At 42.2% G+C, this 22,544-nt stretch overlaps 1 protein-coding gene across 1 annotated transcript; it reads right to left on the reverse strand.

Moving 5' to 3' along the window:
• Window positions 1-2,683: 2,683 nt before the first annotated feature.
• On the reverse strand, window positions 2,684-13,521 carry TMEM79 (transmembrane protein 79). Its single transcript, XM_063440201.1, has 4 exons — window positions 13,419-13,521; window positions 5,902-7,219; window positions 5,304-5,517; window positions 2,684-3,319 (listed from the first exon to the last, which is right to left on the reverse strand). The coding sequence occupies exons 2-4, from the start codon at window positions 7,109-7,111 to the stop codon at window positions 3,136-3,138; spliced, it is 1,608 nt and encodes a 535-aa protein (XP_063296271.1). The 5' UTR covers window positions 7,112-7,219; window positions 13,419-13,521; the 3' UTR covers window positions 2,684-3,135.
• Window positions 13,522-22,544: the final 9,023 nt, after the last annotated feature.

Here is a 22,544-nt window from a genome sequence, read left to right on the forward strand (position 1 = left end):
CCTCGAATCCGTATATTATTACGGCGGGAACGGTTATTGAGGTCTTCTTGGGCCTCTTCCAGCTGGTGCACCTGCTCTTGTAGGGCAGCAATGGCGGTCTCATTTGTCTGTGTCCGCGAGGAGGTACGGTCCAATTGATCCTCAATGGCAGTGGTTCTGTGCGTCAGATCGTTCAGTGATAGGTGCAAGGTGCCTGGTGAACTCAGCAGCCATGTTGGTTTTAATCTCCTGGAGCAGGTGCCGGAGGTCGTCCCTTGTGAGGGGTGTTGTGGCTGCCATGCGGCTTGTGTCACTTGCCGCGGAGTCAGAATCCTCATCGCGGCCATCTTCCCCGCGTGTGGAGCTCTCTGCCCTGCGGGCGCGGAATATCGGCGCCACCTCCGCGCCATGTTTGGATTTCTTTCCCCCTCCCATGTCAGGTCGGTCCGGGGCCGTTGTGGGAATGTTGTGGGCCGAGTGGGGAATAAGTTTGTCGGGTATACTTGCTGTTGTCAATGCTTTGGATGCCTGCCGGTACGGAGCTCTAACAGAAAGCAGCCATCCGCACCGGAAGTCAGCCCAAGCCCTGTTTTAAACAGCAATTGCTGTAAATTCTAGCTCCATGTGGACCCTGTACTGTTCAGGGGTGGGGGCCAGGGGGAGGACAATAGGTCCTCCCCCCTTTTTTTACTTTAGGGCCCCCACCCGCTCAGGGAGGGGGACCCTTTTTTTTTTTTTTTTTTTAACAGAGAGCAGCCACAGGCTGCTCACTGTTTAATAGACATGCCCCTACGCGCGGTATTGCGAGTAGGGGCACAATTTACTAACACTAAGTAATTTTTACTTAGTATTAGTAAATTTGTCTGAAAGACCACAAAAAAAAATAGGGGGCGGACCGAACATCGCATATGTTCGCCGTCCGTGGTGAACGTGAACACACTATGTTCGCCAGGAACTATTCGCCAAAGAACCGTTCGGGACATCACTAATGGGCAGTAACATTGCTATAACTCCTTAAGGGCCAATGACATAAGTATACATCATATCAAACCTTAAGGTGCTATCTTAAAGGCAAAAAGATAAAGCCCTAAAATTCATTAAGTCATGCATTTCACAGATAAAGTAATCAGGCATCTTGTGAATGGGCTCATGACCTGTTCTGTAACTTCCTGTTTTGATACCTGTGTTATAGGCACTCTCAATGGCATCACCATGGTGGACCCTAGGAGACTTGGCTGCCACTATGGTGATGTCAGACCCTTATTTACTGCCCCTTCTCAACCTGCACCACATTGCACAAGTGTCCTTCGGTGATACTGCATGCTCTCAGATAACAACCAAAGGCACACTTGCCATGATCCATAGTACATACAAAACATCTGGGATTAGGCCTAAATAATTGACAAAAACCCTTCACTTTCTTCCCACTATACACTTACAAGCTTATTTCGCTGTTGAGAAGTTTCCTATGACTAATGTGCATTGGTTTGACTTTGATATCTCTGGTCCCCTCATTTGATTTTGTTTCTTCTTTATGATATCCTGGACCTCGATTTGACTACGTTAATGCAAAGGACCTTCTGCCAGGTGCTTTTATTAACCATCCTTGGGAGGTTTGTAGGTTTATGCCCGACCTCTCCTAAGGGATCCACAATACCACTTTCTGCTACAGTACAGTTAATAAAACGTTGTGTGCCTTTACTCATAAGCTGTAATTATATCCTGGCCTCAATTGCACAAAATACTGTCGTTAATTAGCCTCCGACTCATATTGCACTTCCTGTATAATTTCCCCTATTGTCGTCTGTACCTGCCTGACTCACCATTTGATCTAACATAGCTACTGTTGAATTCATTTGGCATTAATATTAGTAAGGTTTTAACAGTTGGCTCATGCCATTCCTGAATGCACATAATTATTAGTCGGCCTAATTTATTATCTGTGTGGTATCTTATGACATTATTAAAGAACACCATTTGATACCCTGGAAATCAGAAATAATTCTGTTTAAAGTAAGTCGTTGTTCTCTTTTAACGTTATTTTTAATATGTAACCGTTTATCTATTAAGATGTCACAGATTATTGTTCATGTTTCTGGCTACAAAGCTAAGGTATAAAAACACCTACCACCACATTTCCAGCTTGTCAGGGTGCTTCTCTCCTTCTCTCCTTACCAAAGTAATGTGCTCCAAAAAGTGATGCAAAGTTGTAATAGTTGAGCGAGCAGTCACTAAAGAAATGTGCTTGACGATTCCATTGGTTTCTAAGGAAATTGCTCAATTTTTCAGAACATGTTTTGATGAAACAAAAACGTCAGATTTCCTTGTAGATCTGCGGTCCTTGGTTCAGTGAACAATCCCATCTTTTCTTCCAGGATTATTCAAATTTTCAGAAACTGGCGGGGGGGGGATTTGCATATTGTAGGCCAAACAGGAAAAAAGTAGACTACTCAATCAAGCCCCCAACTACTCTGTCACTAAAATATATAAATGAAAATATATATATATACACACACATATATTTTATTTTGGGCAGTGGAATGTCCCTTTACTTCCTGAGAATTTACACTTTAGTGAATATATTGGTGAGCGTTATAGTCACTTCTTAAAATCACAAGTCACGTTAAATATATATAGGGTTACTGAATGCCCACAGACCCCAATATAGATCATTAGCAGCTCAGCATGAAAGAGTAGGCATAGATTTCAGAGATAAACATAATTTTATTTACAACATAAACATCTCACTTTTTTGTACAAAGAAAAGAGGCTTTAATCACAGAAAAGATCTCGCTCTGCCTTATACTATAAATAATTTGTACAAATACCTGGTTTGGGGAAGGATGTAACGCTGTGATTTCTGTACTTTTATTTCCAGATTTTCCAGTGTGGCTAATTCCATGGGGCAGAGACAGAGTTAACAGATTGCACGATTATATACATAGGATAACCAGCTTGTTGGGGGAATGGGAAATTCCAATAACAAAGATGGAAGGCAAGTCTTCATGATGCTCCTCAACCAATCACAGCTTGAAATGCACGTGTCTGATTGTGGCATGAGAGAAGAGTTTTAAATGGCTAGCTCAGTTATCATAGGTAATTTAACAAGTGTTACGCATTCCAAAATTAAACTAGGAGGTTTTTCTCTGGCCAAGTTCACTTATTTTGTCCAGTTTTGGTGGACTCCTTTGGTGCCCCGTAGAAAAGCATTTTCTCTGGCTCCACAATGAACATGAAGTATAGGTTACACAGCATCATTACCAGCATAGGCAAAAAGGTCATGCCGTATCCAAAACCCCGGAACGATCTTCCCACCGCGAAGGACAACCAGTAAATCAGCCTGAAAAAAAATGGTACAAAATAAGGAATGTAAGGCATCGCTGATGATAACATTGTCAATTTACAAATATAACTTTTTGAATAGTTTTATCTTTAACATTTTGTCCCCTAAAATTCAATCTATCATGAAAAAAATAGATATCCACTCATATTCATCTCCAAACCTACAGGAAAGGTATAGTGTTCATTTGTAAATCAATTTTTTTTGCTATTGATTTCGGGGCTTGCGAGTCTTTACTGCTGTGCCATGGCATTGTGGGCAGTAAATACGGCGCACCTCTAACTGTGGCATTACAGGGTGTTCACTATGTAGTCACACACTAAGCTTTGTGGAATTTGACGGTAATTCGATGGCAGGGTGATTGGTTTTCCAGTGTGGCCAATTCCACGGGGAAAGAGAGAGTTAACAGATTGCGGGACAATATACATAGGACAACTGGCTTGTTGGAGGAATGGGGAATTCCAAGAACAAAGTGGAGGGCATTGGTTGCTCCTCAACCAATCACAGCTTCAAACAATCAGCTTTCACATGAAATCATAGCACATGTCTTTTAGGTGTGGAGCATGTAATTTTCTGATAACCAGAAGAAAAGCTCGTGGCCAAAAGAGGGTGGGGGTATTCATTTTGGTGCCAGCCATACCTTCTCATAAAGTGGTTTAGCCAGTGTATTTTGATATGCAGCTGGTTTCCATTTTCTTCCATGCCATAAATACATAGATAGATAGATAGATATTTTAGCAGGATTGTAATAAAGATTTATTTTCTTTATAGAGCTTGTTCCTCTTTGATGAACCCCATGGGCACCGGGGGTTGCGAGAGAACACCTTTCCCTAGTTTATTCATTTATTATTTCATTGTATGTGATTATTGACAGTTTTTGCACGGTGTGCCCTCCATGCGAATTATGTCCAAACATGAAATTAGATCCAGCTGAAGTTTCTAATCAGAGAGGAAGCACGCACAAGTCACAGATATTTAAGTAGCAGACATGTACTAAATAACTGGAAATAAAACACATTTGAAGGTTATATTAAAAAAATCTGCTTTCTAATACAATTTCTATAAAAGATACAGTATTTTGTTAATATGCATCAGTGTGGCCAAAATGACGGGGGTACAGCGATACTTCACAGTAGCAAGCTGATTTTGAGAACATATAAAGTGAACACCAGGCTTTGTTGACCTGCTTTGGAAGATCTCAACATCAAAAGAGATTTAAAGGGACACTTCAAGCACCATGGTCACTATTTCTCAAGTAGATAGGAGCCCAAATGTAAAGAGTCAAACCATTTAGTAAAGGTTTGGCTACTTACATGCGGTCTACCAGTGGCCAAACCACATCTTGTCTATGCTGGAAACTTTCTTCATTGAACTAAGCCAGCAGTACAGGGCCTAGCTCATTGACAGAGCAATCCAGGGTTAGGCAAAATTTGGCATTTCAGATGTTTTGAAATACATCTCCCATAGGGCTCTTACAGCCATAATGCTGAAAAGCATCAAGGAAGATGTAGTCCACAACATATGGAGTTCGCGAAGGTTGCCTGCCCCTCCATTAAGCAAATGAGCTTGCCCTGCACTAGAACTTCCTGCTTTCCTGGCAGAGCACAGATATGGAGTAGCACGCGGTGGACCCAAGGTAAGAAGTCAAACGGTTACTAAATGGTGCGATGCCATATAGTCCTGAAACCGTAATCTTTACAGTGCACTCTAGTGGTTTTGGTGCTATGACATGTTGCTCTGCGGCACAGTGAAGTCACCAGGATTGATGACCACTACCCAATTTCATGCTTCTCATAGAGAAGCATTAGCTATGTTCCGCGTCTTCCTGCTGTGTGTGATAACATTAAACATGAAGTCCTTTGGAAATCTAAAGATTTGAAGAAGGAAGTTTTTCTAGTTGCCATTTGGCTAAGCCAAATGTAAGCATTTGACAAAAAGTATCCCTTTAATGCTGGACACGTCTATCCATAAAAACATCACTTACTGAGACAGAGCAAAGAGGCCAGTCAGGAGTGGAATACACTTCAGATAATCCTGAGGCAGATACGTGGCCAAGACAGACAGGTTAAAGAAGTATAGAACAAACAGAAAGGTGCTCTGCTTCACAAAACGTCTGTGAATTTTCACTTCCCTCTCTTGTGGTTTAAATGGATCAAAGGAGGAGACGCAGGTGCGAGATATTCCATGGATCATAACACCTAAAATGAAAGAAGCAACTTTAAAAACCAAAGCTATGCTTTACAATTACCATTCTCCGCATTTTATCTCGCCACCTTTTCACTTGTTTGTTATGATGTCGGGCTACTTTGGTGATATTGCTCTTTTGCCTTTACTGGCAAAAGCCTCACGTAACGAGCCCACCATGTTTAGAAGTCAACATGCTATTTAAGAAAACATTTAACATATTTATGGTGTGATAGACTGACTCAGAATAAGCCTGTGTTTTAAATGAGGAAGCTGAATTAAATATTAGTTATGTACTAACTCATTACATGTAAGTGCTTGAAATTAAGAAACCATGTTCGTCCTGGGACAAGGAATCTGAATTCCCCAAAACATTTTGTTTTATAATTGATGCTTACCCAAAACAATGGGAAAAGAGGCAAAAGCTCCACACCGCAAAGTGTAGACGAGCCTTGTGGGAATGTCTGGCATCTTTGGGGCATCAAAAGGCAGCCAACGGTATGTCACATACAGGAAAGCTGGGAAAATAAGAACGGAGAAAAGGAAGGACATCACAATTTTCACACAGCTGCTCTTGCACTTGAAACAATCTTGTCCATTGTAAATAGTTTCCACTGTAGATTGGTGGGATTCCAGTAATGGCACTTGCTCATGTTCTCCTTTGTCAACATCCACCTTTACACAGTGGAACTGCTTAGTGTTGTTCTCTGAACACTGACGTTGGACACAGACATTAGGGTACACAGTTTGTGGACCAACATCTTTCTTTTCTTCACAGTTCTTTGTCTTACTCATTTTTGTTTGGTCTTCACTAGGCTCGTAGAGTCCTGCATTGCTCAGTCTTGTGATACTGTCCGGCGGCTTGCTCTTATCAGGATAGAGCAAAGTTACCTGGGTGTCTTCATACTTGCTACTCATATTTTCTCCTTCTGATGAGTTAGCGCACTGTGACCTCTCTGAGCCACTTCTACTCCTGTCCATGTTAGACTTCAAAGAGTTATTGTCTGTACACGATAAGTCCACAGCCTGTTCACCCTCTTCCTTCTCTGGTTGTTGGACGTTATTAGCACAATAGTTTTGTACACATTCTTGGCAAAGGCAAGTGCCACCATTTTTCCTGCAGTGTTCATCACTGGTGTTCTTGAGATTCACCAGTTGCATTACTTGGCCACCATGCCCAGTTTTGTGTTGTTCGTTGTCACAAAGTATGAGTTCTTTTGTACTGTCTGCAAAACCATTTGTAAAATGTTTGCTTTTCTTCTGAGGTTCAAGCTCACATTCCATCTGAATTGAATCTGTATTTTTTACATCTTCTAGACCCTTTGGTTCAGGTTCCATCGTCAAATCAACATCACAAAAGCCAGCTGTCTTTGACTTCTTTTGAAGGTCTGGTGTCTCCAACTTTCCAGAAGTTTGAGGATGTGCTTTGCCTGAAGCACTTCGTCTTGGAAGTCTGGGTGCAGGTGATGAAGGTTCATCTGAAGACATGGTCAAATTGGCCTCAGCTAAACTTATGTTTGGTTGGGTGGACACTCCAGCACTAATTACGGTTTCTAATGCTTTTTTTTCCATATTCTCTGTTTTTTGGGAGTTATCTGGAGCAACCATGTGAAACTGTAGAGGTTTTCTCTAAATTGTAGAAACCAGCTATTGTGAGTGACCAGTTTACAGGTCTCAGTCATTCCCTGTTCTGTTATGTTCTTTGCATTTCACCTGCTGATTAAATAAATGGAATAGGAATTAATGTATGAACAACTAATTAAATAAGCAGCAACAATGCGTATGCTAGTGTAGTGGAATCTCATCATTCAAAAAACAAACAAACCAGAAATCGTATATCAGACTGGAGATGTAACGTACATAAACAACGTTGTATTCCTAACACCATAGTGCTCACTGGCTCTGCCAAATTGAACTGGATTTTCTGTGTTACAGACAACTAAACAATTCCACTAGTGTGAGAGACAAGGTTTGGGTTCGCCTCCGCTGCTCCCTCGCCGACGTCAGCATGCGTGGCAGTGGGAGCGCTCGCACTTATTATATAATGCTTTCTTATGGAGATTTGGGTGAAGCTGGATGTCGTCATGCATAGCGTGAGGATGACCAGTGTCGGTTAGGAGATCAAAAGCCGCCTAACTACCCTGAAGTCACTCTAAAAAAACTGCAATAATTACCTTTGCTGGTTTAAGGGACCTGGAAATATGCACCCAGACTACTTTAAAGTGAATCTCCAGTGCCAGGAAAACAATCAGTTTTCCTGGCACTGCAGGATTCCTCTCCCTCCCACCCCCCCATCCCTGGTTACTGAAGGGGTGAAAACCCCTTCAGTGACTAACCTGAGGCAGCGACATGTCCCACGTCGCTGCCTGCTCCTCCCCCGCCGCTCCACCTTCTGCCTACGTTGGCCGGTGGGCGAGACTGATCCCGCCCACCGGCCGAGGAGACCTAATGCGCTTGCGCGGCAATGCCGTGCATGCGCATTAGCGCACCCCATAGGAAAGCATTGAAAGCGATTTTCAATGCTTTCCTATGGGGAATTAAGCGACGCTGGAGGTCCTCACACAGCGTGAGGATGTCCAGCGACGCTCTAGCACAGAAAACCTGTGCTATAGAGCAGGAAGTTCCCTCTAGTGGCTGTCTAATAGACAGCCACTAGGGGAGGACTTAACCCTGCAAGGTAATTATTGCAGTTGAAAAAAAACCTGCAATAATTACAGTTGCAGGGTTAAGGGTAGTGGGAGTTGGCACCCAGACCACTCCAATGGGCAGAAGTGGTCTGGGTGCCTACAGTGTCCCTTTAATGAGCTGAAATGGTCTGGGTGCCTAAAGTGTCCCTTTAAGGGGAATTTACGATAGAATTAATAAGATGTAGGTTTGGGGAGGCAATTCCCCTGGTCTGTAGTAGAGGAATTGGAACAACCAAGTGAATGCAATTTGTCTACAATTCAGTTGCAATGGAAGTACAAATTCTATTTAACCCCTTAAGGACACATGACATGTGTGACATGTCATGATTCCCTTTTATTCCAGAAGTTTGGTCCTTAAGGGGTTAAATAACCAAGTTTGTCTTTTGTAAATAGCCAAATGGGTTAATAAAGTGAATTGTGAACCTTACTGTGGCTTTGCCTGCAGTAAGGTTACCATTCAGTGAATAGTAACCTTACCAGTGCAGTACAGTACCTGAGCAGCACACTCACTGCATCTCCCCACACCTCCTATAGCCCACACTACCTGAGCAGAACACCCACTGCAGCTCCCCACACCTCCTATAACACACACTACCTGAGCAGAACACCCACTGCAGCTCCCCACACCTCCTATAACACACACTACCTGAGCAGCATGCTCACTCCAGCTTCCCACACCTCCTATAACCCACACTACCTGAGCAGCACACTCACTGCATCTCCCCACACCTCCTATAGCCCACACTACCTGAGCAGAACACCCACTGCAGCTCCCCACACCTCCTATAACACACACTACCTGAGCAGAACACCCACTGCAGCTCCCCACACCTCCTATAACACACACTACCTGAGCAGCATGCTCACTCCAGCTTCCCACACCTCCTATAACACACACTAACTGAGCAGCACGCTCAGTCCAGCTTCCCACACCTCCTTTAACACACACTACCTGAGCAGCATGCTCACTGCAGCTCCCCACACCTCCTTTAACTCACACTACCTGAGCAGCACACTCGCTGCAGCTCCCCACACCTTCTATAACCCACACTACCTGAGCAGCACGCTCTCTGCATCTCCTCACACCTCCTATAACCCACACTTCCTGAGCAGCACTCACTGCAGCTCCCCACACCTACTATAACCCACACTTCCTGAGCAGCACTCACTGCAGCTCCCCACATCTCCTATAACCAACACTACCTGAGCAGCACGCTCACTGTATATCCCCACACTATCTAAGCAGCACGCTCACTGCAGCTTCCCACACCTCCTATAACCCACACTACCTGAGCAGCACGCTCACTGTATATCCCCACACTATCTAAGCAGCACGCTCACTGCAGCTTCCCACACAAAAAAATAAAAATAAAAACTAAATAAATTGGAAAATGTAAAAAGAGCAATTCTATGGAATAATTAATAATTAAATCAGCAGAAACATTCCATTGGTTTCCATAGAGATTGCTCCACTTGTAGTTTGTAACCCCCGTTTACTTTAACTCTCATTACCCTCAGTCAGAGAATATCCAACTAGCACCCATCTTTCTCGCTCGTAGTCCTTCCTGCCAGTCTATTGAGTGTATTATGAAGCTTCAAACCATGATTGATGGTTTCATATGGCTGAGGCCTACACCTATCCCGACACACCCCACTCATTCAGGAAATTGTTTAACCTTAAAAAAATATAAAGGTGTTATTAGTTCTGGGAAGACGTATTAAAGCTCCACACCTTTATGATGAAACCACTGTGTGGGTATTAATGTTAGCTAAATGTACAGCTTAACAAGGCATAATTGAAACAAGAAGCATACAAATAAATATATCATTCATGGCATTCATTCCTCAATGTGTTTCATATCTATAAACAGAGTATTATGTGATTAAAGGACCACATGACACTATTATTATAGTACGGTTGTGCTTTGTTTTACTGCTAATAGAAAAATAGACAAACAGTCTGTGGGGTATAAAATAGAATGAAAGCTCTTGAAGACCGCCCATGGGGTTTAAATATTAGAAGCTCTTGGGGACAGACTGAATGGTATAAAATAGAATGGGAGCTTTTGAAAGCAAAGTTGAAAGTGGAATTCAAAATGAGAATGGTTATCCCCCGTACATTCTACCATAAAGAGCTTGCATTCTATTTTTCGCTCTACCCCACAGTTCTAAATTTCTGAAGGGGTGTCACCTAGCCATGTATTCTCAGCTATCTATAAGACTCAGGTGGTTTTAGAAAGTAAATGCAAAATGCTGCCCAACAGTTGGAATTCGCAAACTGCCAAATAATATCTTTAAATTAATCGTGGTGGTTTCTACTAGTTCAATGAATTTCTTCTAAATATGGCGTATACTACGCAAGAGCGTCCTATTTGGACCTGTAGGGTAGATAATTCATGTTTGTACCACACCAGATATATTTAAAAGGGACAATATAGTCACCAGAATAACTACTATAGTGTTAGTAATAAAAACCTTACACGATTTCAGCACCTATGTCCGTCGGCGCTGGGGGGATGCTCCGACTCCTCCTATGTGCATTTAACTGCAGAGCGTGAGGATTTCCAGCATCAGTTAGGAAACCAAAAGCCGCCTAGCAAGCAGGAAGCGCCTCTACTGACTATCTGCTAGACAGCCACTAGAGGCAGTATTAGGTCTGCAATGTAAACATTGCAGTTTCTCAAAACCTAAAAACGTTTTACATTGCAGGACTAAGGGCAATGAGATGAAGTGGTCTGGGTGCCTATAAAGACCCTTTAATGTAGTTGTTCTGGTGTGTATAGTATGCCTCTGCAGGCTTTTTAATGTAAACACTGCCTTTTCAGAGAAAATGCATTGTTTACATTACTGCCTAGGAAAACCTCTAGCGGTAGTCACTCAGACAGCCACTAGAGGTATTTCCTGGATCAGTGCTGCACACTGTAGAGCACTGACGTTCAGCGTCTCCACACTTCGTATGCAGGCGCTGAACGTTCCCTATAGAGATGCATTGATTGGTGCAACACAAAAGCCTCATAATGCTTCCCTGCGAAAAAGCATTGGATTGGCTGAGATGGTCAAATTTGATGATCTCAACCAAGGAGGTGGAGCCAGCCCCGACAAGACTAGTGCGGCGCTGGGAATAAGGTGAGCAAAATACCTTTTAATTCGCACACCAGGGGGGCTGGACACCTAAACAACGCTTTTACAACTATAGTGTCAGGGATATGTTTGCATTCCTGGCACCATAGTGTTCCTTAACGTACACATCTAATGTGTATTTGGCTCATCTTGTGTATCCTTGCAACTGGGGGAATACATTATCCTTTGGACAGTCATGCCTATATAGCTAAATTAAATTGCTCAGAAGAGTTGGTGCAAATACCAATTCCTTCCCCCCAGTCTGCCAGACAGTGCCTGCTGCTTCAGAAGGAATATTTTATCAGGACATTGAAATATTAACACCTAAAATTCTTACAGGGAACCATCTTTATTCATGGCAAACAGTTTTTTTTTTTTAAGTGGAAATGTACATTCTGAGGCTACATCTCAATCATGGCGGCTGCCTTGCGTCATGCATTTTTCCCTTTTACAGACATCTTTGCTCAAAAGGAAATGATTTGTTTAGCTTCCAATTAACACGCACTTGCTAATGTTACACTGCTTATTCAAATTCATTATTGTGTTATTGACAAAAAGATGGAGGAAGGGGGATTTGCATATTTAGATATGTTGTATAGCGCTATGGAATTTGCTGGTGCTATATAAATAATAAAAAATAATAATAATATGTCCGTCCCCTTAATTATCAAGGCAAAACTTTAGTTTCACTTCCCTGTGAAATTTCGTATGTAGCTATGAAACAATCTTTTCAGTAGTAATTTTAAATAGAAATCATTCATTTAATTATAGGCCTTGCTTTTATATAGATATATAATTATAAATTTATATATAATTTAAAACATTTAATATCCAGATTTTTTTTATATTTGATATTTTAATATTTAAAACAAAAATAATCGTTAAACGTTATTTGACCTTTTATTTGAGATTCACTTTGTATTTTCATTTAGAGAGTAACCCTGACAGGCGGTTAGTGTCAGTCTGTTAACCCCTTGGATGCAAGCCATAATATATTGCTCACATGTTTGGCATTTTGCACTGGGTTCACAAAATTCCTCATACGCCTTAATATGTCACACCACTCCCAACATTCGGAAAAAAAATTTAACTCAATTTAAAAGTCTATAATATAATAAAGCTATAATATAGAACATATCTATTGTAGCATGTATACAGTTCTAGAGACTATGTTTAACAGTGTCCGGGTGAGAGAGGGTTAGATACATTTAAAAGTGTTCTCTTTTTTCCATTACAGCCTCAACTGATACTTCTGGGAGCTGGGCAAATAGATTGATTTTCTGTTCAATAAACCAACTCTCACCCCAACTGCTAAACAATGGTTTTACAGACTGAATGTAAATAGCAGCGTTACCTGACAGGGAGGTAGGATTCGCGATGTGGTTCATTAACCACTTAATCCCAAATTTGTAAATATTCACCCAACACGTATTCTCATGTTACACAATTACTTGGAAAAAAAAATTTGCCTCTTTTTCACTAATATGGTAGATGTGTGTGTATGTATATACATACACACACACACACACACACACACACACAAACACCCCTACCATATTAGTGTTTCCTTATTATTGACAAATGTCACAATTTTATTAATCTGTTGATAAATTAATTCTAGGCCAAGGGTATTCCTATACAAGACCCTTGGCTACTATGCTAACAAACTACTATTTCCGTGGATTTTTACGGGCTACTTTTTGCGTTCTTGCCTGGCAAGGATTCATGGGAGTTGTAGTTGAACTTGAGTTACACTATTTAAATACCTCTGGTCTTAGTAGTAACTCCAGTTGGGCTAAAGATCTGTGTAAACATATAGGCTGACTGATCACAGGAATTCATGAGCCCTTTTAGAAATAGGTTACATGGACATTTACCACCACCACCATCACTTTCTGATAACATCAGATATTAACATAAGCCAGTCTCTTTACCCCTAATATTAGCATTAATGCCCTCACACTCTGATAGACACCCTTTGCTCTTCCCTCACATGTATAATAACTAAGAAATACGTCTACGTAGGCTTAAAGGTACATGGATGTGTTGTTTGCTACTTATTGTTTTGTTACTTTTAAATGAAAGTAATGTTAAGCAGGGTTACGTACCAATGTCCTGTGCCCTGTGTCCAGTGCTTTTTCCTATCAGATAGGACAGTGCTTTGTAAAGTCCTTCGGTGCTGAGCTGTAGTCACCTGAACTGCTAACTTGTTTAACCTGTAACAGAGGGACTGGCCTACCAAGCGGGATGGGCCTCGTCACTACCTAAGCCTCTTTCTCCTCCTCCTATTTCTAAGTTGACAATGCAAAGCTTCACAATTCAGACGTCATTAAAGGGACACTGCAGCTCTTTGTAGTTGTTTATAAAGCAATTACTCCAGTTTTTGTCAAACTGTTTTCAAGTGGTTTCACACAAACTGCTAGGATTCCCTAGCACCCAAAGCTCAGGTTCATACAGAATAACGTACAATTTCACATTATTCGACAATTTCAGTAACACACCACTTATACAGGGTTATTCAGTGAGAATTAAAAGTGAATTTCAAACTTATGGTCAAAATAGTTCAACTGCAAAATAATTTTTGGGGGACATGTATAAAAATTGATGCAGTAGTTTTTTTACCATTTCCCTGGTGCTTGTTATTTATTAAAAACGCACATCACTGCACCTATTTTTCTGTTGCCTTTTCTCCACCACTCCCTGTGGTGGATTCAGACAATCTTTGCGCATTCCAAAAGGAAGGCGACATGTATAAAGGTTATGGTATCTGATTTACGCAGGAGCAAAATGGGCGCAGGTGTGAAATCAATCACTTAACGTTTTTACATTACATCCAGTGTGTCCTCGTTTTGTCCAAATATTTAAGTAGTTTATGAGGCAGTGACATTTCTCATTATGACATAGAGGGTGTGGACTTGGCGTCCAGGGAAATCCCTAAACCATCTTCAACTAAAACCTTCTAGAACCGTAGCTGCTACAATAAGCTGTAATAGGTATGCTGCCTGGAGTGTACCATTAATAATCAAATATAGTTTTATTTTAAGCGTTCAACCTTTATATGGTGTGCAGCCCTAGACCAAACGGGCTTAGGTAAGTGGAGCTTCAAGCTCAAAGGGAGGCGGTGACAGGTGCCGGGCAGCCCCTGTAGGACATTCCTGGGACCATAATCACTATAGCAGGCAGCATTAGTTTTGGTGCTTCGAGTCTTCCTTTATTTTCCACAAGCAATGTATAGATATATATTTTTTTTCCCAAGACCTGACAATGCTCCTGCTACACTACAAAAATAAATAAAAGATTGACAAATGATACTGTTGCACTTGCATACAATGAGTTTTCAATGTGTACAGCCTATGTATGAAATCTCTACGGTAACATACAAAAGCAGAAAAGGGTCCGACAGGGTAGCCATCTTGTTTTCCTACTAGACTAACACTGAGGTAGTTTTAGTGATGGATATTCAGCAGTGATACTTTTTATTAACTAAACCAGGAATATTATATAACTAACCATGGAGTTACAGATTTTAAGCCAAAACAGCCGAGCTGAGGAATTTCGATAATTTTAAATAATTCAGCAACCAAACAACTTTTTTTCAAACTCTGCTATTTGGACCTGTTTTGAAATTCCCACGTGCTCAACAATTTGCAATTTCGTCTGTAAGCCCCATCATCGATTTTTCTTTTAAAGAGCTGTTTAAACAGCGATTTGAGTGATATAGGGGATCTAGTTCATATATATCTCTTTAAATCCAGTCATTAATTATGCTTTCTGTAGCAGAACGAATGGTTGTAACGCCAAACTCCGGCGCAACACTTTCAGTGTAATATTATAGTCTATTTTAAAAACCGATTTCATCATAGAGAAACATGGAGACTGTCCCACTTCCTTAACAACTTCAATGAGCCGCTTGTACCATTTCTCTCAATAGGTTTAGAGGCCCGTGATTCTCTCAGGCTATTATTGGCCGCAAGGCAAATCCATTCCCACACAGCGGAGGCAGAGAGCAAGGAATCAAGGGAGGCATTGGTGTTTGGTACTGGAGAACCAACTTCAGGGTTTAACCGGTGCAAAATGGTTTTACCCTTGATGGAAAGACAGCTCCTGGACACTCTTGCCCCCATGACAACATCAAAAATCTGAAGTTGTTATGGTGCTAGGACTGTTCCTTTAAGGAATACGCTTGTAAAACCAGGTTTGTTTGCAGGTATTACTTAGGTGCATAAGTATACGATAAAACAATCAACATGATCATTCCTGAATTTGGAGGCCTGTGATTAGCAGGAGATGGGCAGATTAGGAGACACAATAGCTTTAGCTTAATTATTGCTCATTTAAGAGTATGATCTCATAGCTAAAAACACTGGATTATTTTTGTGACATTTGTCCTTGGCCTTTGAGTATCCTAATAGTACGATGCAATTAAGGCTATTGTCCCAGGGAAAATCAAACATGATAATAAAATTAAGGAACTAAAACCTGTGTGTAAGGAGGGGGGCAAAGGACCTCTTAAATTATTTAATGTTATCTGTAATTGCTTGAGTGATTTAAGCTTTGCCCCTTTTTAGTATTACTAAACAAAGTGCACAATTGATACTGACCTTTCACAAAGATCTAATTTAGAAACAAAACCATTTACCCTCTATAATGTGGATCCTACGTTATCGTATATATTGTTTGTTTCTGTGGCTAGCAAATCTCACAGAAATCCCAGTCTTCTACCTATTAGTGTAGCCTTTTTTTTCAAGGCACACATTTAATTCCTCCACATTTTTGACTCCAGCACCAGTTAGTTACAAAACAGATGACAAAAGTGTAAAAATTAAAATGGCATTCGAATCAGCAGCCAGTCAGTATCAGGGGGCCCAGTGCATGCTGCTTGAATGTTTCCAGAAACATGTACAATGTATACGTGTTTTCTATTAAATAATAAAAAGATATATGTTCCGTGGTTTGTTGGGCTTTTTTTTCTTACAACAGCAAATATCTGCTCACAACTGGCTGAGGATATTGAGAGTTGGGGGGAGTGGGGGTATTTGTGCACTTTGCTTTACCTGCAGTGATAACATAAATTTGTCCTACAGCACTTGGGTGATTTTACATTTAACTATCCTAAATCATTGTTTGAGATGCAGGACTATTCTAGATAACATTCTCATGGTCGGTGGTCAGTTTAATATTTATTAATATCATTTCGTTTCCCGCCCCCAGCCCTCTCATCCCAACAAATACACCTCCGTGCCTGCTTTATAAAAGTTCCAAGCAGCAGTCACTGCATTTGACTTGTACGTAATATCTGGGTGGTGAACTCTTCCCTCTTGTTATACAGGGTGGGGTTGTGTTAGCCAAATAGTCAGTACCCTCTGAAAAGCCTTTTCCAATGAACCAGTCAGTGGTTGGAACAGTGAAGTATAGGATCACGTCTTAATTGCAATAGCGGAGAAGCAATCGAAACGGTCAAGAAAAACAAAAACAGAAAGGAATTTTAACTTGGCAGGCTTAGCATACACCATTTTTTGACTATTCTCCCAACAGGAAGATAGACTCTTCTAATTGGGAGGAAGGTAACGTCTCACATTGGGAGTAAGACAACTCCTCCAAAACAGTGAAAGTTTCGTTACAAAATAATTATAGGGCTGAGCAATTTTACTGCTGAGCATTCCGTTAACCCTTCGATTACCAGACAGCAAGTTTATCCTTTATATCAGCCGGATTATACGGATTTGAATTTTATCGTCACGTAACTATATGGATATATATATATTTATCATTAAGGCTCGCTGCATGATACTCGCTATAGTTGCGCATGTTGTAATTTTTGTAACAAGAGTGTTTGCTTTCGGTTAAAAAAAACTGACTTTTTATTGGGGTTTTGTGTTTCGTCATAGCATTTTCTCTATTGCTCACTCAGGTTTTATCTTTTAACTTTTGTATTTATTCCGTTTTTATATACGTGGTGATGTACACGATTCATTTCTAAGACCTTCCTTTTTCTTTAAATTAAGTGATGTGCTTTTATAGAGAACGCTTCCCTCAAGTACCAAGAGCACAAAATACATTTGGACTAAGCTCAGGGATTTAAATTAATGAACTGTTTAGTGAAGTGTTCATTTGCAGATGACTTAGCATGACATCGAAACTTACTTATGTATTAACAAGGCTTAAAGGGATTCTATAGTGTAAAGAATACAGAGTTTTATTCCTTACACTATAGTTCCATCTGGCCCGCACCTCCCTCGCACCACCCAGCAAAGAAAAGGTTAAAAAACCCTTTTAACACTTACCAAATTCCAGCACTAATCTCCCTCTGCACTGGGTAGGTGCTCCGCCTCCTATGATGTCATCTGACGGCGTGAGCTAATGCGCAGAGTGGTGAGCGCATTAGTCCCTCCCCATAGTAACATTATTACCATAATGTCTTCCTATGGAGATTTCACTATATTGGATGTCCTCATGCAGAGCGTGAGGACGTCCAGCGTCTGTTAGTCTACCAAATGTCATTAGCCATCAGTGCCTCTAGTAGCTGTGTGATTGAAAGCCACTAGAGGCAGTTTTACTGTTGCAATGTCATTATTGCAGTTTCTCTATTGTGAATGTTAAAAAGGCTGCATCAATCTAGCAGTATCACTGGCTTATAGACCCACAATTTTAATTTAGATAATTCTATTACCCTACAACAGCGGTCAGCAACCTATGGCACTCGAGGTGCTTTTGCATGGCACTCAAGTCTGCCATAGCCAAACAGGCTCTGGTCTACCAGGAGTCCCGGTGGAACTTCAGATAATGCAACTCAAGTTGTAATTGCAGGTGGTAAGGGACAACCTCAAATGATTCATTGAAGCTCTTAGAGGAAGTGAAGTCAGATCACCTTCTCACAGCATTTGTGAATGGGAATCCGCACTGGATTAGAGTAGCCCACAACAGCTACCGAAGCTCCTGATCTTGACCCATACATGGTCAGCCCAGTTCACACCTGACCCCAGGGAAGACACCCACACTGCTCAATATACATAGAGCTGCAGAAGAAGCCTCTTCCTCAGATCAGATCAGGGAAGAGAGGCATGGGGGGGGGAAGTCTATAGATCAGGGAAATGAGGTGTGGGGACAGCCTATAAATCAGGGAAGTGAGGCATGGGATCAGGGAAGTTAGGCATGGGGGTGGGGCAGCTTATACAGGGAGTGCAGAATTATTAGGCAAGTTGTATTTTTGAGGATTAATTTTATTATTGAACAACAACCATGTTCTCAATGAACCCAAAAAACTCATTAATATCAAAGCTGAATATTTTTGGAAGTAGTTTTTAGTTTGTTTTTAGTTTTAGCTATTTTAGGGGGATATCTGTGTGTGCAGGTGACTATTACTGTGCATAATTATTAGGCAACTTAACAAAAAACAAATATATACCCATTTCAATTATTTATTTTTACCAGTGAAACCAATATAACATCTCAACATTCACAAATATACATTTCTGACATTCAAAAACAAAACAAAAACAAATCAGTGACCAATATAGCCACCTTTCTTTGCAAGGACACTCAAAAGCCTGCCATCCATGGATTCTGTCAGTGTTTTTTTTTTTTTTTTTTTTTTTTTTTTTTTTTTTTTTTTTAAGATTGTTTTTAGTTCTGCTAAATATTTTTATTTTTTTTTTTTTTTTGAATTCTTTATTTTTGTTGTGCGTAAGCTTATAACATTCGCATGTGAGGTACCCCAAAGGCAATCCTCCAGCGCATTTAAACAGTTATACACAGAGGTACATGTTAGATCAAGCACATTTGTTTGTTAGGTTATTAACAGTATGGATTCACGCTTCTAAGGTATTGTCATAATAAAACATAAACTTGTTAACGAGAGAACGTTGACTTTAAGGTAAGTTGCTTTGTACGCAGGTTTGGTTAGTGCGTGTGGTAGTCAAGTATCGATTTATGTAATGCATGTATTCAATGCTATGTAAGAAAGCAGGCTAGTGTGGTTACGCTGTGCATTAGTCATATTTAGTGGAGGCATATAGGCGTCTCTCCTAGGTTTGTCAGGTGTTTGTACCCTAGTATTGTTAAGTGGGACTATACTTAGGTATCTGCGCGTTATATACATGCTAAACCATTGCGTTTGTGTGTAAGACACTAGTAACCACACAGGCTTGATAGGGTAGAATAGTCTCCAGCATATGTTAAACCTTCCGCTCGTAATCGCCTATTATCTATCGGTTGGGCCAGAAGCTATGTACAGTTAGTTATGTATGCGGCCTACGTTGCTGGCTAACCACAGATAAGTTGCTGTTATACGGTTATTCCTTACGTGCAAATAGCTGTATACGTAAGTGGAACGTTATAGGTTTAACAGTAAGGTGTGTGATTAGCGTTACATTAAACGCTGTAAAAACTAAATCAAAATTTCTGACATTCGCTTGTCACAAGAAGGTCAAGGCATGGAAAATAAAAAATAAAGAGTTCGAGGGACATAGTCCGCAAGGGCTGCGTATATGTGGTAGCATGTCAGCAGTCCAGGCCGCCGTGCGGCAGCGAGAGTCAGTGGGTGTCAACCTACACCTGTGGTCGGCTCTGGCAGATCACATACCGATAAGTCCCATGAGGCCTTGGCGTCGTCGATCATGGTTGCTGCTCTCTTGTGTGCATCTGTGCCGTGGAAGGGAAGCTGGAAGCCTGGTCGGACGCCGGCTTTTAGAGCTTGTGAGTAGCTTGTGTGGGATGTCGGCTCAGTCGTCTTGTTCTCTCGGGTGCAGAGGTCTGGGAGTTCGGCCATGCGGTATGGCGCCGCTTTGCAGGTCGCTGATGTCCCTGGGTGAGAGGTGGTTCTGGCATGACGGGTGGTCTCCCCCGGGTGATGCATTGCTTGTCCCTGCCGTTTGGGTGCCTGGCGTAGCCATCGTCGGGTAGCCTTCCTGGGAGCCGCTGGCGGGTGTCTGTTTAAGCGGTGGCGGGTTGTAGGGCGTATCCACGCCGCTGCGTGTTGCAATATCATTTTGAAGGCCTGGCCTTTAATGTGGAGTTCAGACCAGAGGCTCGCACCAAGCCGGTCAAAGAACTCCAGAGTATGTACAGGCGGTTTGATACGGGTTCTCCCTTTCGCGGGCCGTGTCTGAGCCGCCATCTTGGGTGGGCCCATGCGGTGTTGCCTGTCTGCTGAGTTTGTCGCTTGGTTGGGGGTGACCGTCCCCAGCGGGGACCGGGATAACCCCCGCCGGTCCATGGGGGGGGATAGCAGGGCTGCGTGTGTATCTCGGGTGGGAGCGGGTCCCTTGCCGGGTGATCGGCCGCCTCCCCCATGCTGCAGGCACCGCTCCATTTTAGGCCGCGTGGCCGGTTCAGGCTTTCCCAGGTCGGATCGGAGCCAAACTGGTATCGCTGTAATCCCTGCAAGGTGCTGCGTCTTGCCCCAAACACCTGAAGTTGCCAGCCCCTGTGCTTTGGGCAGGATTGGCGGATTCGTGTCTGCCGGTGCAGGAGGATTCAGAATGCGCGTCCGGCCATCTTGGCTGTCAGGCCCCGCCCCTCTGTCAGTGTTTTGATCTGTTCACCATCAACATTGCGTGCAGAAGCAACCACAGCCTCCCAGACACTGTTCAGAGAGGTTTACTGTTTCCCCTCCTTGTAAATCTCACATTTGATGATGGACCACAGGTTCTCAATGGGGTTCAGATCAGGTGAACAAGGAGGCCATGTCATTAGTTTTTCTTCTTTTATACCCTTTCTTGCCAGCCACGCTGTGGAGTACTTGGACGCGTGTGATGGAGCATTGTCCTGCATGAAAATCATGTTTTTCTTGAAGGATGCAGACTTCTTCCTGTACCACTGCTTGAAGAAGGTGTCTTCCAGAAACTGGCAGTAGGACTGGGAGTTGAGCTTGACTCCATCCTCAACCCGAAAAGGCCCCACAAGCTCATCTTTGATGATACCAGCCCAAACCAGTACTCCACCTCCACCTTGCTGGCGTCTGAGTCGGACTGGAGCTCTCTGCCCTTTACCAATCCATCCATCTGGCCCATCAAGACTCACTCTCATTTCATCAGTCCATAAAACCTTAGAAAAATCAGTCTTGAGATATTTCTTGGCCCAGTCTTGACGTTTCAGCTTGTGTGTCTTGTTCAGTGGTGGTCGTCTTTCAGCCTTTCTTACCTTGGCCATGTCTCTGAGTATTGCACACCTTGTGCTTTTGGGCACTCCAGTGATGTTGCAGCTCTGAAATATGGCCAAACTGGTGGCAAGTGGCATCTTGGCAGCTGCACGCTTGACTTTTCTCAGTTCATGGGCAGTTATTTTGCGCCTTGGTTTTTCCACACGCTTCTTGCGACCCTGTTGACTATTTTGAATGAAACGCTTGATTGTTCGATGATCACGCTTCAGAAGCTTTGCAATTTTAAGAGTGCTGCATCCCTCTGCAAGATATCTCACTATTTTTGACTTTTCTGAGCCTGTCAAGTCCTTCTTTTGACCCATTTTGCCAAAGGAAAGGAAGTTGCCTAATAATTATGCACACCTGATATAGGGTGTTGATGTCATTAGACCACACCCCTTCTCATTACAGAGATGCACATCACCTAATATGTTTAATTGGTAGTAGGCTTTCGAGCCTATACAGCTTGGAGTAAGACAACATGCATAAAGAGGATGATGTGGTCAAAATACTCATTTGCCTAATAATTCTGCACTCCCTGTATATCAGGGAAGTGAGGCATGGGGGGCACCTATAGATCAGGGAAGTGAGGCATGGGTTCTCAAAAAGTATGGAAGTCTTTTGTGACCGGCTAACCGCGAGGTTGCTGCCCAAAACAGTTCCACGAGTCCAGTTTGTTAAGTAAAAAAAAACAAATAATTCCACGAACGGTTTCCCCTGGCTCTTAGCAGCGATTGTTCCCCTCATACGAATGAACAAAAGTACCGAACAGCGCTCTTCTAGTTGTTCAGGAAATAAAGATCCAGCGTTCGTATGTTGGGACCGATGTTCGGGAAGTCGAGTGTCCGATTTTAGTTCCAGACACTCGATGACCAAGTCCCGCTGCCTTTGTTCGCCCAAAAAATAATGGCCGCCGTTTTCTCAGCCACGTGGCGTTCGGCAATACGAACGACGGCAGCACAGGTAGAGGGTTCAATTGAGGCATGCTTTGAAGTTAATGAGTCGGGGGGTGGTCTCTGTTCGGTAGTTACATCTACTGCATGGAAAGGGGAGAAATACCGAACATAAAGAGGGATTTCTTCCCAGTGTGCAAGGA

The sequence above is a fragment of the Pelobates fuscus genome, chromosome 13 (genome assembly GCF_036172605.1).
Source record: "Pelobates fuscus isolate aPelFus1 chromosome 13, aPelFus1.pri, whole genome shotgun sequence".
Lineage (NCBI taxonomy): Eukaryota > Metazoa > Chordata > Amphibia > Anura > Pelobatidae > Pelobates > Pelobates fuscus.

Bases quoted from the DNA above. Each gene is read 5' to 3' on its own strand.
- TMEM79 (XM_063440201.1), bottom strand. From the start codon at position 7,111: ATGGTTGCTCCAGATAACTCCCAAAAAACAGAGAATATGGAAAAAAAA. The intron at 5,518-5,901 runs GTAAGCATCAAT...CTTTCATTTTAG, and splicing joins CTCTTTTCCCATTGTTTTGG to GTGTTATGATCCATGGAATA. The intron at 3,320-5,303 runs GTAAGTGATGTT...ATTTTTTTTCAG, and splicing joins GGCCTCTTTGCTCTGTCTCA to GCTGATTTACTGGTTGTCCT.